Below are 13015 nucleotides of genomic sequence, written 5' to 3' on the forward strand. Positions count from 1 at the left end.
CGAATCCTGTCACATGATTGGTCGATTGAAGATAATGAGGTTGTAGCGACTTATAAATAAATTCACCAGATTTTAAAAAGAAAGTAATGTTTGTTCATTGAAAGTATAAAGCGAAAGACGAAAAGAATTAATATATAACAAATAAATGAATGAATGTGTTGTTATGGAAATATATATTTTTCTTAAAAAAAAAATATTAATGAATTGAAGTTATTACAAATGTATAAAGATGTAAAAAGTGTAAAAGTACAGTAAAAAGTGTAAGGTGTAATAAAAGTGTAGAGTGTAGATGAAAGGTGTGGATGATGAATGCTACAAGGTAAAAGGAACTAGAATTTCTTTATTCCGATTGGTCGAGTTTCAATCCTCGAGCTTCAAATTTTTTCACTGACACATGGGCTCTTCTTGATTATTGTATTCTTTACAATGTAAAATAAGCGTAGACAAGATTAGAAAAAAATAGAAAAAATTGTGTAGTAACTAAAAATAAACTTACAATTAGCTCGAAAATAATATTTTGCACGCCGTATATTTTTACAAAAAAAAGAAAAAGACATGCATATATGTATGAAGGATAAATAAAGAAGATAAATAAAAGAAAACGCGGCATGAGAATCCGCCCAGGTGCTGCCGCACAGCAATGCATCGACAAACTAAATAATCGACGTCAAAAGCTGTCAAATATGGCGAGGGGCAGCGAGAGACAGAGAGAGCGGATAATTGACATGTAAAAATGTGAATAGGCCTGGCCGCACTGCGATCTAGCGCTTCGAGGGGCTAGGTGGAACGACACGTTCGCGGTGTCTCGCGCGAACGACGAGATACGCGGACGAGGATCGCAATGTCAGACTCGCCGGCGGCGCCTCCCGAGTGCCGGAAGTGAAGTGCGCGCGGCGAGGGTGGCGGCGAGCAGGAGAGCAGCGGATCTTCTGGTCGCCCCTGGGACACGCAGCCGGGGAGCGGTGGGCCACGGGAAGGACGAAGGGCATGTTACAGTAATCGTCCGAGACGGGCGAGAGACTATGGGGGCCCAGCAGACCAAGGACAGGGTGATCCCCGCTGGGTCCACTGTGCGACAAACGCGCAAGCAGCAAACCAGGAACCTGAAGGATACGCGCATCATAGGCTCTAATATATTCACCGAGCACAGCGGTGAGGACACGCATGTTCACGGTTGCCTGATCCGCTCCACCTCGTGGGGAGACACGTCCTATTTCGGTTGCTCAGAAATAGTCTGCGGAGCAGAACCTGTGCACTGAATGAGCTTTGATGTACATAGCGCTATGTCGTTTGTGTTAAATCATGGTTTGATAGTTTACAGAACTGGCATGCGTTCCTATATGTTAAATGTGTCTTTCTCATTTGATGTAGTATAATATTGTGATATTTATATAGATTAGAATTGATGATAAGAGATGATAGGAGAGCATTCAAGAATTGCCTGATTTCGCTCTGCCTTGTGGGGAGACACATCTTATTTCTGTTGCCCAGAAATAGTCTGTGGAGCAGAACCTATCTACTGAATGATCTTTGATATACATAGCGATATGTAGTGTGTTAAATCATTGTTTGACAGTTTCTGAAACTGGCATGCATTTCTATATGTTGAATGTGTTTTCCTCATTTGATATAGTATAATATTATGGTATTTATGTAGACTAGAATTGATGATAAGAAAATGGGAGAGCAAAGTCTCTTATGATATGAATAATGAGTGTGCATTAATGACTGTATTGATGAATGTTTTCTAATTAATATGGACATATTAGAGTGATAGAATAAGAATTTTATTATGTATAAATATTTATCTATGGAAAGAAATTGAAAACTCAAAATATCTCAAAATTTCATTAGTTTATCACTCTTGTGCTATATATTAAATATTTGAAATATAGTTCTGAAATTTTCATACATTTTATTACATAGAACTGTTTTGATTGTCAATCTTAGAAATTTTTATTCTCTAGGCATATATTGAAAGTTATAAAAGTTCTGTTTGTTATTTTTTGCAGAGGCACTTTTACAAAGTAGACCGCTGCCTCATATTCCAGCATTGCCAGAAGGTGATCCCCCAAGTGGCTCTAGTGTTCAATCAATTTCACAGCAAGCAAATGTTCAACAACACACCAGTGTGTCTGGTAGTGGGCTTCTTGAAGCAGCAAATAGGTCAGTTCACTGTTTAAACTTTGAAGCAGCTTACATCTATTTATGTGCACTTATATAATTCCTATATACTTTTTTTATTTTTAGTATAGAAAGAAATCTTTTCAAATATAATGTCAATAATAATACATCAAAATTCTTGTATATGGATTGTTTTGTATTCTTTTTATGTATAAAATATAGAATTTTAGATATAAAAATGACATATAATTAATTTAATTATATATGCAAATGTAATTTTAGAAGAACAGATATATAATATAATTGATTTAATACATATGTAATTGCAATTTTAAAAGAATTATCTTTAATCAAAAAAATTTAATCTTAGAAATTATTAAATAATTCTTAATTATTTTATGTGCAGATGGACTAGCAAAGAAAATCTATTGGCACAGGAGGAAGATGATCCTCAGTTGTTTGTTGCTTTATATGATTTTCAAGCTGGTGGGGAGAATCAACTTAGTCTGAAAAAAGGTAATTTATATTTCTTATTAAATATCACAAATAGTATATTTCTTAAGATGTGTAGATGTTAATCTTTAAATATTGCATACTTTAAATGTTCATTCTTTAATTTTTCTCAACAGGTGAACAAGTACGTATCCTAAGTTACAATAAGAGTGGAGAATGGTGCGAAGCTCACTCGAGCACTGGACAAGTAGGATGGGTACCATCAAATTATGTGACACCTGTAAATTCTCTGGAAAAACACTCTTGGTACCACGGAAGAATATCTAGGAATGCTGCGGAATATCTTTTGAGTTCGGGAATAAACGGTAGTTTCCTTGTACGGGAATCAGAGAGCAGTCCCGGACAGCGTAGTATCTCTTTGAGATACGAGGGTCGAGTGTATCACTACAGGATCAACGAGGACAGCGAAGGAAAGATGTTTGTCACAACGGAAAGCAAATTTAATACGCTGGCTGAACTGGTGCATCATCATTCAATGCTTGCCGACGGCCTCATCACGCAACTGCTGTACCCCGCACCAAAGCACAACAAGCCTACTGTCTTCCCATTAAGTCCGGAGCCGGACGAATGGGAAATCAATCGAACTGACATAGTAATGAGGCATAAATTAGGAGGTGGACAATACGGTGATGTATACGAAGCGGTCTGGAAGAGATATAACATGACTGTAGCCGTGAAGACGCTCAAAGAGGACACGATGGCACTGAAGGATTTCCTCGAGGAGGCGGCCATCATGAAAGAGATGAAACATAGGAATTTGGTACAATTGCTGGGAGTGTGTACGCGCGAACCGCCGTTCTACATCATCACAGAATTCATGAGCAAAGGAAATCTTCTTGATTATTTGCGAAACGAGAGTAAACATCAGATCAACGCCGTGGTTTTGATGCATATGGCTACACAGATCGCGAGTGGCATGAGTTACTTAGAGAGTAGAAATTTCATCCATCGCGACCTGGCAGCCAGGAATTGCCTGGTCGGCGAGAATCATCTTGTTAAAGTTGCGGATTTTGGTTTAGCTCGTCTTATGAGGGACGACACATATACTGCTCATGCCGGTGCAAAATTCCCGATAAAGTGGACTGCGCCGGAAGGTTTAGCATACAATAAATTTTCCACGAAGGTACAAATTAATAAAAAAATATAACTATGTATTATACGCGTTTTGTGTTATACTAATTAGCAATTTTTATAGTCTGACGTGTGGGCATTTGGTATCCTTTTGTGGGAAATTGCTACCTACGGTATGTCTCCTTACCCTGGTGTCGATTTGACGGACGTTTATCATATGCTGGAGAAGGGCTATCGAATGGAGTGTCCCCCGGGTTGCCCGCCGAAAGTTTACGAACTGATGCGTCAATGTTGGCAGTGGTCAGCGGCAGATCGGCCAACTTTTAAGGAAATACACCATTCGTTAGAAAATATGTTTCAAGAATCTAGTATCACCGAAGGTCAGTGAAGTATTATATCAATTAATTATAATTTTATTTTATATAAAGAATTGCAATCTTATTAATGTACGTGTATCTATTGCAGAGGTAGAGAAGCAGCTTCAAGGTGGAGGGGAGATCCCATTATTATCATACAAAAAGTCGCAGACTGGAAGTACGGGAAATATACACGGGCTTGTTCTTGTAACCGAGCAATTATCTTCTTCTGGCATAACACAAGGTAATATTTAATGTTAGAGTATTATTGATGATTCAATTGTGACACATCTTAGCATTGAAATGTAAGAAAATGTAAATTAGTTTTTACAGTATTATTTGATAAAAAAGATTATTAAAATTTTTTTTCAAATAATACTGCTTTTTAAAAATCCTACTTTAAAATAAACTCCATTAAAATATATTTTTTTAAATATCTTACTTACAAAATTATTTAAATGGATAAAATATATATTTTGTGTAGAAGGAGTTGGTTCGGTTGCCAAGCTGAGTACTTTTGTAGGTGGCTTGTCGAGTAGAAGTAATAGTAATATGGTTCAAATGCGAAGATCGACCAATAAGAAAGGAAAACAAGCGCCAGCACCTCCCAAGCGAACAAGGTATATAACAAAGTATTTTTTTTTAGTTCTAAACATACAATCAAACAATTATAACTTTGTGATATAATAAAAAACTATGTGGCTTCCATTGCAGCTTGCTGTCATCGTGCAGTTCTTTTCGAGATTCCGCCTATCAAGAACAAGACCAGCAAAATGTTGAAGTGAGCACTATGACGCTTGACGATGGCACAGATCTAAATGGTATTGATAAGATTTTTGAAGGTATTCCACTATATCAAACATAAGTGTAATGATGAATGCACGAAAATGCCGCTTTTGTGTAATTTTTCTTTCAGTAACTTCTTTCAGTTGACTTTGAATTTAATTTTTATATGCATCTTCGCCTACAGTGATTTTACGGCTTCATGAATGTGGGTCATTCTCCTCAAGTCAGTATGTATAATTGAATGTTGAATACACCGAATACTAATTTCCGACAATAGTACTTGGATATATTTTATTAATGCATATACTCGAGCGTCTGCATCTCGTCGTACATACTGTAAATTGTAGCTGCAGTTTTTCGTTCCCAAAGTTACATGAATAGGAAATCATACTCTATCATACTTTCTCTATCGTATTTACAAACTTAATAAGTACCACATATATTCATGCATGATATTCGTTTCTGTAAAAGTACGAGTAGAATTTCCGTTTTATTTTGTTTTAGATTTTTGGATATGTATTTTATTGTTTTAATTTTTTCGTTTAATTCTAAAGATTGGAATTTAACCTGTGTAACGGCATTGGTATAATTATTTCATCGATTTTATCATCGTATAAAATTCAACTGTGTTCAAGCAGTGTTATGTGAGTTTACTAAGTTTACTCTTGTTATGTGAGTTTACTCTATTCATATATCATAGTCTTTATTCAGATCATATATCATAATGAATCATTTCAAATAATTCTAATACACATCATATACCATTTGTCATTTTTACTAATCATTCATTATCGATACATGTCATAACACTTATAACTTTGCAATAGTATTACACATGAATATCAATTTAACGATCTGCTCCTAATTTAACGTTGAAAGGAGAATGACCCTAGAGATGAATGGAATGAAGTGTGACAAAAGGAAAGCAGAGATTAAGATTGATAAGCTCGCCGCAAGTATCTTTCTCTCTCTTAGCTCTTCTCCAAAAACTCCAATATTTATAACGCGTTGCGCTTACATGCTGGAGAGATGTGTTAGCTATAGATTGTATACAGTACACTTTATTAAATGGCGACTCAGGTATCACACGTGATCTCGTGACAATGGCTACACAGTCAATTACTACAGGAGGTTGCGATATGGACGACGACGGAGATGGGTCGCAAGGGACAGCAGAACATAACTTTGTTCCTCAACCGTCAACCTCGCCGGAACCAGTATCCAACTTACCGTGCAATCAGAAACAAATTAAATCTCGACCTTACACATCTAAGGAGGTATTATCTCAGAAGGTACAATGATCTTACGTTGAGCGGCCACAATAATATTTCAAAGCTATATATATAATATATATATATATATATATAAATACTAGACACAAAAACATACCTTTACTCGTATACGATGTTAAATATCCCGATATAACTGCTTTTATCTGCTTAAGAATTTATAGAATCAGAGTAAAGTCTGTTTTCGATGGTAAATGCATTTAGCACTGCTTGAATAACTTGCTTGATGATGCTCGATGACAAGAGGGTTCTCTTTCAGTTAAAAAAGAAAAAAAATGTCATTTCAGCTGGTACACGTGGGTGCGCTGGAGGTGCAAAATGTTAAGAGAGCGATCAATCGTTACGGTACCCTGCCGAAAGGCGCCAGAATCGGGGCTTACTTGGAATCTCTGCGACAGAGTGGTATGCCGTCGAATCAGGAGAGTGTTTCAGCCGCCACACCTTCCTTAGCTACCGCGATCGTGGAACAGCAGCAACAGCAAGACATCATCGTAGCGAGCGCCATGATCGACACGATTCCGCAACATCGTTCGCTCTCGCCTCGCCAGAACAATCTTCGCGGTCAGCCGCAAATGACGCGCAGCAACTCCTCCAGCGGAGTGGTGAACACCTATCAACCTCCTAATTCACCACGCAGTCGTGCCGTGGGTGTTCGGAAGACGAACGCGGAGGGAATTGGTCTGCGAACCTTTCGCGCGCCCAACAGTTCCAGCTTCCGCACCGCCAGTCCGTCGAGATCGGTTCAACCGACCCTGGCCGATCTGGAGTTCCCGCCGCCGCCGTTGGATTTGCCACCACCTCCGGATGAGGCCTTCAGCGACCAGTGCGACCTACCACCACCAGCGACGGCGTCGCCGTGTACCGAGAGCTCGTCTTCTCACGCGAAAATCGCGAGTTCGCCAGTCGGTCTCAGAAAATTGAAAGCGGAATGGCGGAGTAAAGACGAACTGATCAATGATCACGATCAGGACGAGAGGAATAACGACGTAAGGAACGCGGAACCATCTGTGAAGGAGGCTAGCTCGCGATTCGGCGTAAATTTACGACGTCGAGAGACCACTTCTTCAACTACTGGCGACGCGCATTGTGGCAGTAGATCTGCGGATGAGAAGAAGTTGATTTACAAACCGAAGGAGATGACGACAAGCGCGATGAAAGCGGAATCGACGGACGTAATTGCTGCTCCCGAGGAAGCGCCACCACCACCTCCGCCACCTCCACCGCCAATCGGCAACGCAATAAGCGGAACATCTCTAGACACCTTCGAGTCCAAACCAGGGATGAAGGAGATGTTGGAGCTTAAGCTGATCAACGAGATTAAGCAGAGTGCGGATATGAAACACGGTAGTAGTAGTAGTAGTTCTACGAAGAAGATTGGCAGTAGTGTTAGTGGTAGCGCGCTTTCGTCGGCAGCTCCGCTTGATCCGGCGTCGCAGCTTCTATCCGAGTTGTGCGCCAGCTTCAGCATGGATTCCTCCAACAAGCAACATGTTATTCCGAGCGAATACGCGATCGCGACGTTGAAGAGCAACGACGTATCCGGAACCGTTCAAGAACACACGAACACGCAGAGTAGTATATTTCCTGAAAAGAGCAACGCTCACAAAGAGATCCTGATGATGACCTCGCCGATTACTGAGAGTCATATAAGCGCGACTAGTGTAGGTTTTAAATTGAAGAGAGTAGACAAGAGAAATAATCCGCAGAAGGAGGAGAATCCGGATAATCAGATAATCGATTTTAAAGCCCGGCTGCGAAAGGTGGATAACGTCGACAAGGAGAGAGCCGCGGCGGAGGAGAGGAGCAAATCATCGCGTTTCGATGACAACGCACAGGGGAGCAACGTCGTGGACTCTGCAGACTCGTCGTCCGGCGTGGACGATGCGAACGACGACAAGCGTCGCAGCACCGGCAGTATTAGTAGCCTAAAGAAATTGTGGGAGAACAAGGAGGCTTCTTGTGATAACCAACCGCTTAGTCCTAAATTAAACGTGAGAGGGCCGAGTAGCAAGCAGGATGACATCGCGAGCGAGGATTCGCCGGAGGATCACAGCAACGCCTCGACCAGGAGCTCGACCAGCAAGGGCGACTCGCGAATATGGCCTCCGACGTCATCGTCCACGGAGAACGAGAAGCCGATCGTGCCGGCAAAACCGTTGAAGCCTCTCGGACCATCCAGCAAACACTTTGGTTCCTCGATATACGCTACACCAAACTGCAATAAGTCGTCATCGATGCCTTGCACCGATGACGACGGTGGCGGGAAGCAGACCGGCGGTGGTGAATCTAAAGGGGCGAAGCACAGCGTGATGGAGATCTCGAACGTCATAGAGAATAGTATTTTGAACTTGAAAGGCAGCCCCACCATCGTCATGGCCAGTTGGCTCCAGCTGTCCGATAAGGTCGGCCTGTTGCACGGCATGTGCGTCAATCTGACGGACACGGCAATCGCGCCGCATGCGAGGTTCCAGTTCCGCGACCTGCTCACCCGGCTGGAGCTACAGGCGAGGCAATTGCGGGCCGCTGGCACGCGCAACATTACTGAAAACACGAGACTCTTGTGCGACGTGCAGAACACGATAAAAGACGTGATAAACACGGTGCAGAGATAAAGCTGTACGCCGGCGGATTGAAAAATCAAAAACGAGAGTATCTCCTTCCGCCACTTCCCCCTTCCTCGTCGTGGTGTTTCCCTTTGGATCGCAGAACTCTTCTCCTATCTCTCACCTTGTCTCTCTCTCTCCTATCTCTATTTCATCTCGGATCTGTGGGCGTATATAGTTTACATAAATTTATATAAATATATATCTCTAAGTCACACATGCATACATTAGTAACCCAAGTAGCAAATTGACGCCATTAAACGTTAAAATGACGTCATTTGATGTCAAAATGACGTACATTTGCTACCTGGGAAGGTTTTATCAAAGATTGAGAGATCCTTGTTTGGAAGCATAGCGATATATTAATTTTCGAGCGAGCATAAGAAGGAGCTAGTGTGAATAAGTTAATTAATTAATAATACGATTTCGCGATCGTGTGTGTTAAAGGGAGGGGGGAGGATTAATCCAAAGTTTTTGCACGAGTCAAACGATCGCCCGGTATATAATATTCCGGAATCTTGCGCGCAGCAAACTCTAAGTTCGTATACATATTTACAATTTCGCCTGTGTATATCGATTTGCATTTTTTGGAAGCTATCTTTGAGAGATTGCACTACGATCAGTGTGTAACTCATCGGGCCTGGAGAAAAGTATGGCCTTATAAGACGAAAAAAAAAAGAAGAAACGAAGAAAAAAAGAGAAATATACATCTTTGCATGATTGAATTTTTATGTCGAAACGTACGACGATTTTCATATAAACGGATAAATAAATGTGATGATTATATAGTTACTGTACGGATCATGCAAAAAGTCTCATTGTCAGTAGTATATACAATTGGAATATTGGCATCGGAGCAGAAGCGTAATGCGAAATATAAGAGTCATCGCACGCTAACTCTATATCCTCGAGTCGCTTACGTATCGCGTAAATCGTTTCGTTTTACATGTAATTTTATACACACGTCGTGCTTAGTAATATACATATATTATTATTATTATTATTATTATTATTATTATTATTATTATTATTATTACGCGAGATTTTTAGACTAGACAATATTATATATATATATATATATATATATATATATACATATATATATATATATAAATACGGACACACACCTAAGTCGTAAGTCATTTCATGTGTATTCTGGGACAATATATAAACGATTTTGTATTTGTATAGAGTAAGTTGGATATATATAAAACAGCTATACACATGCGATAATCGTACGCCTACGTAAATTATACTCAAATACAACAAAAAATCGAATGTAATTAATCAAACTGCTCTTGAGTGTCGTGTGCTTCGTTTTTATCCATTGATATGGTATGGTTCTTCCAAAAGCACAATAGTAAAAGGAAATATTCGCCTGAAGACATCCATGTGAGTAATTCATTCGTAATGTAACTTACGGAAAGTGCATCTTAATCGATAAGCTTGTGTATATCAGAATGAAGTGAGAACGCTAGTAACAAAGTAACGGACAAATAATATATGATATATACATTATCTGTGTCTGTACAGTATTCTCTATATACAATGGAAGTTTTTAACTATCATGCATTTGTTTATGTTACTCACATTTATTATATTATCATTCATATATATATCATCATTTATATTTTTAGATATTTTTAGAAAAATTTTTAGATATTTAAAGAACAAAGAAATGAGTATAAATATTGTATTTAAATTTGTTTATAATGACTGATGACGTTTTACAAAGCTCCATGCAGCTGATTAGAATTTGCTAGCGTTGGCATTTCCGCAGAGAATAAGCCAAGTTTTATAGGTTTTGTAACATTAATTATGTGTAAAGCTATTACTCTGATAATGTTCTGAGAACTAATTTTATGGAGGTTTTCAGGCTTATAATTCATTCAGCTCGTGCTTGACACTAAAGGAGAATGCAATAGAAACAGAAAATAAGTCACCGACAACCTATTTCTTATGTGACACTGCCTATATCATACATTGCGCGCGCGAATATTACGCGGTTAGTAGTATATATATATATTGAATTCAAACTAGTAATCTTTTAATCATGTAAATGTATTCGTTCTTTCAGTTTCAACTTCCCAAGTTTCTTTATGTATCTTTTGTACCTGTGATAAACTAATCAAGTCCTTTCTTTAGCTTTCTCTTCTCTTTATCAAAAGACTCATGCTCAACAAAAACGATAATAGTTATATAAATTTTAGTCAGCAGACATTTATTCGAATAAAACTGTATTATTGAAAGAGATACTAAAATTAATGTTCTATATTATGTATTATAGTAATTTTATGTCTATTTATACATACTTTCTTGTATTTATTTTTAATTTTTTGATGTAAAATTACTCTCCTAAAAAATCGACCAACGTACTGATTCACTAATACAAAATTTTAATATTGCTTTATACATTGATTGAAAATGAAAATAAAAATAATTATCAAATTATATTGTTTTTTCTTAGTTTGAATGGTTCATAATTTGATCCCGCTATATGTATCGTCAAAATTGTATCTTTTAATTATACTATTACATATGTATATATAGTTAATTTTTATACATTTGTTATATATTACATATATTTCAGTAGAATAACTAAATTTACTTATAAAAAATTTTAATTAAAAATTATCAGATATGAGATCACAGTATAAAACTTTATTTGGTACTGTCAATTTGTATTACTACCTAATAATTCTTGCGTTCGGAAACAATCGCTAACAATTTTCCATTTATCACCCATAGCCGTAATGAGAAAAGTTTGATTAAACGCCTTGGGACCTTTTTCTTCATACTTTACTTGTCCACCGACTTTGACGAGAAATGTTAATTGATTGGCTACCTCTGGACCTATTTGTTAACATAACAATTTAATATTTTAATACAAATTATCTATTTACAGTGCTTCACATAAAATACTAAAAGGCGAGATAAAGTTAGCAAACTTTTGGTATTGTATTATTTGCAAATCAAATATGACATAGTAAAATAAAAATACAGATATCACAGATGACATCTTGATACAAGTAAAATAAGAGAACATTAAAAATATTTATTTAGATGTGACAAAACTTTATCACGAAGGAAAACTTAAGTCATAAAAATTGATATAAAGTGAAATGTAATACAGATCTAATATTTTCGAATATTTTTACTTGTCTGATATTTTTATAGTCAAGAATGCTAGAGAGAGTGTGATGCGATTAACATTTACCTGTAATTGGCTGAGCGTCGAGAGTAGTAATGGTATGTTCTGAAGATGGCAAATCTGTCCAGAACTTTTGTATATTGTCTTTGCCTACTACTCCATTTCCGTTCCACATCAGAGTAGCAGTGTCCATGTACATTCTTGCGATCAGCTGAAATAACATGTACAATTGATACGTACAATCGAGGAAAAAAATACGTTTGACATTATTAGATTATTGTTACTTACATATCTTCGCTTGTCTAGATGTTCATAATACAGTTTTGTAAATTCCTCTGCAGTTCGACAAGCTTGATCAATTTTAGCTTTTAAGTTCTGCGAAAGTCAACACAGATGTAAGAATTATGTGATGTAATCAAATATAATTAAACATTCAAAATATACGATGCATTAGTAAATTGATCGCATTCAAGTTTTAATTTTATAAAAATATAATGCTAAACAGATATAAGACGTAATTTATATTCAGAATATTTGCGCTTTTCTAATTTCAATGAAATATCAAGTATATATGTATTTTAATATGTAAAATAATTTTACAGAAAAATAATTAATAATATTATACAAAAATAAAACTAATAATAGTATAGAAAAATAATATAGAAGTTATTATTTGAAAAAAATTGTAGGTCGACGCTCCTTAAGGTTAGAAAATTATTTTATTTTTTTATATTATAGTCTTTGTTCATATATTTAGATGTACATATGTACATAAAATTTAGATTGAAATCTATATGTGTATACATTATATTGGAAGAAATGAATATTGTTTGCGTATTTTCTCGTTATACATCATATGATGCAAACATGTCTCATAAATATATATATTAATTTATTATTCTACTTTGACGTATACCTGTTCCATATTTTCTTATTAATCCCAAGTAATGCATATAAGAAAAAAAAATTGTGCTGCCCTTTTCATTCAATATAATTCGCGCACATAAAAATCAAATTCATAGCACGTTGCGTCAAGATGTAAATAATGTCACAACACTACAACAGAGTATTTAATGAAACATCTCAAACGGACCAATAAGATATTCAATAGCCAATAGAAAA

At 37.1% G+C, this 13015-nt stretch overlaps 2 protein-coding genes across 7 annotated transcripts; one reads left to right on the forward strand and one right to left on the reverse strand.

Moving 5' to 3' along the window:
• The first annotated feature begins 649 nt into the window (after positions 1–649).
• On the forward strand, positions 650–12355 carry Abl (tyrosine-protein kinase Abl). Of its 6 annotated transcripts, none has more exons than XM_029311979.2 (10): positions 650–1152; positions 2013–2166; positions 2531–2640; positions 2754–3760; positions 3833–4088; positions 4174–4308; positions 4549–4684; positions 4779–4906; positions 5931–6127; positions 6427–12355. In XM_029311979.2, exons 1-10 carry the CDS (start codon positions 1023–1025, stop codon positions 8749–8751), a joined length of 4578 nt encoding a protein of 1525 aa, XP_029167812.1. In that variant the 5' UTR covers positions 650–1022; the 3' UTR covers positions 8752–12355. The 6 variants fall into 6 exon arrangements, with proteins under 6 accessions (XP_029167812.1, XP_029167811.1, XP_029167810.1 ...); XM_029311978.2 differs by having other exon boundaries at positions 4552–4684; positions 5931–6142; XM_029311977.2 differs by having other exon boundaries at positions 651–1152; positions 5931–6142.
• Positions 11384–12975, reverse strand: Nxt1 (NTF2-related export protein 1). The gene is made up of 4 exons (XM_029311900.2): positions 12810–12975; positions 12182–12268; positions 11960–12104; positions 11384–11595 (listed from the first exon to the last, which is right to left on the reverse strand). The coding sequence occupies exons 1-4, from the start codon at positions 12816–12818 to the stop codon at positions 11417–11419; spliced, it is 420 nt and encodes a 139-aa protein (XP_029167733.1). The 5' UTR covers positions 12819–12975; the 3' UTR covers positions 11384–11416.
• Positions 12976–13015: the final 40 nt, after the last annotated feature.

The sequence above is a fragment of the Nylanderia fulva genome, unplaced genomic scaffold (genome assembly GCF_048542155.1).
Source record: "Nylanderia fulva isolate GAGA-0341 unplaced genomic scaffold, ASM4854215v1 Scaffold17, whole genome shotgun sequence".
In the NCBI taxonomy this organism is placed as follows: domain Eukaryota; kingdom Metazoa; phylum Arthropoda; class Insecta; order Hymenoptera; family Formicidae; genus Nylanderia; species Nylanderia fulva.

Coding starts and splice junctions, on each gene's coding strand:
- Abl (XM_029311977.2), top strand. CDS start 1,023: ATGGGGGCCCAGCAGACCAAGGACAGGGTGATCCCCGCTGGGTCCACT. Junction 4,089..4,173: donor AGAATCTAGTATCACCGAAG/GTCAGTGAAGTA, acceptor TATCTATTGCAG/AGGTAGAGAAGCAGCTTCAA. Junction 4,309..4,548: donor TTCTTCTGGCATAACACAAG/GTAATATTTAAT, acceptor TATTTTGTGTAG/AAGGAGTTGGTTCGGTTGCC.
- Nxt1 (XM_029311900.2), bottom strand. Junction 12,105..12,181: donor ATCTAGACAAGCGAAGATAT/GTAAGTAACAAT, acceptor ATGTTATTTCAG/CTGATCGCAAGAATGTACAT. Junction 11,596..11,959: donor CGACGCTCAGCCAATTACAG/GTAAATGTTAAT, acceptor GTTAACAAATAG/GTCCAGAGGTAGCCAATCAA.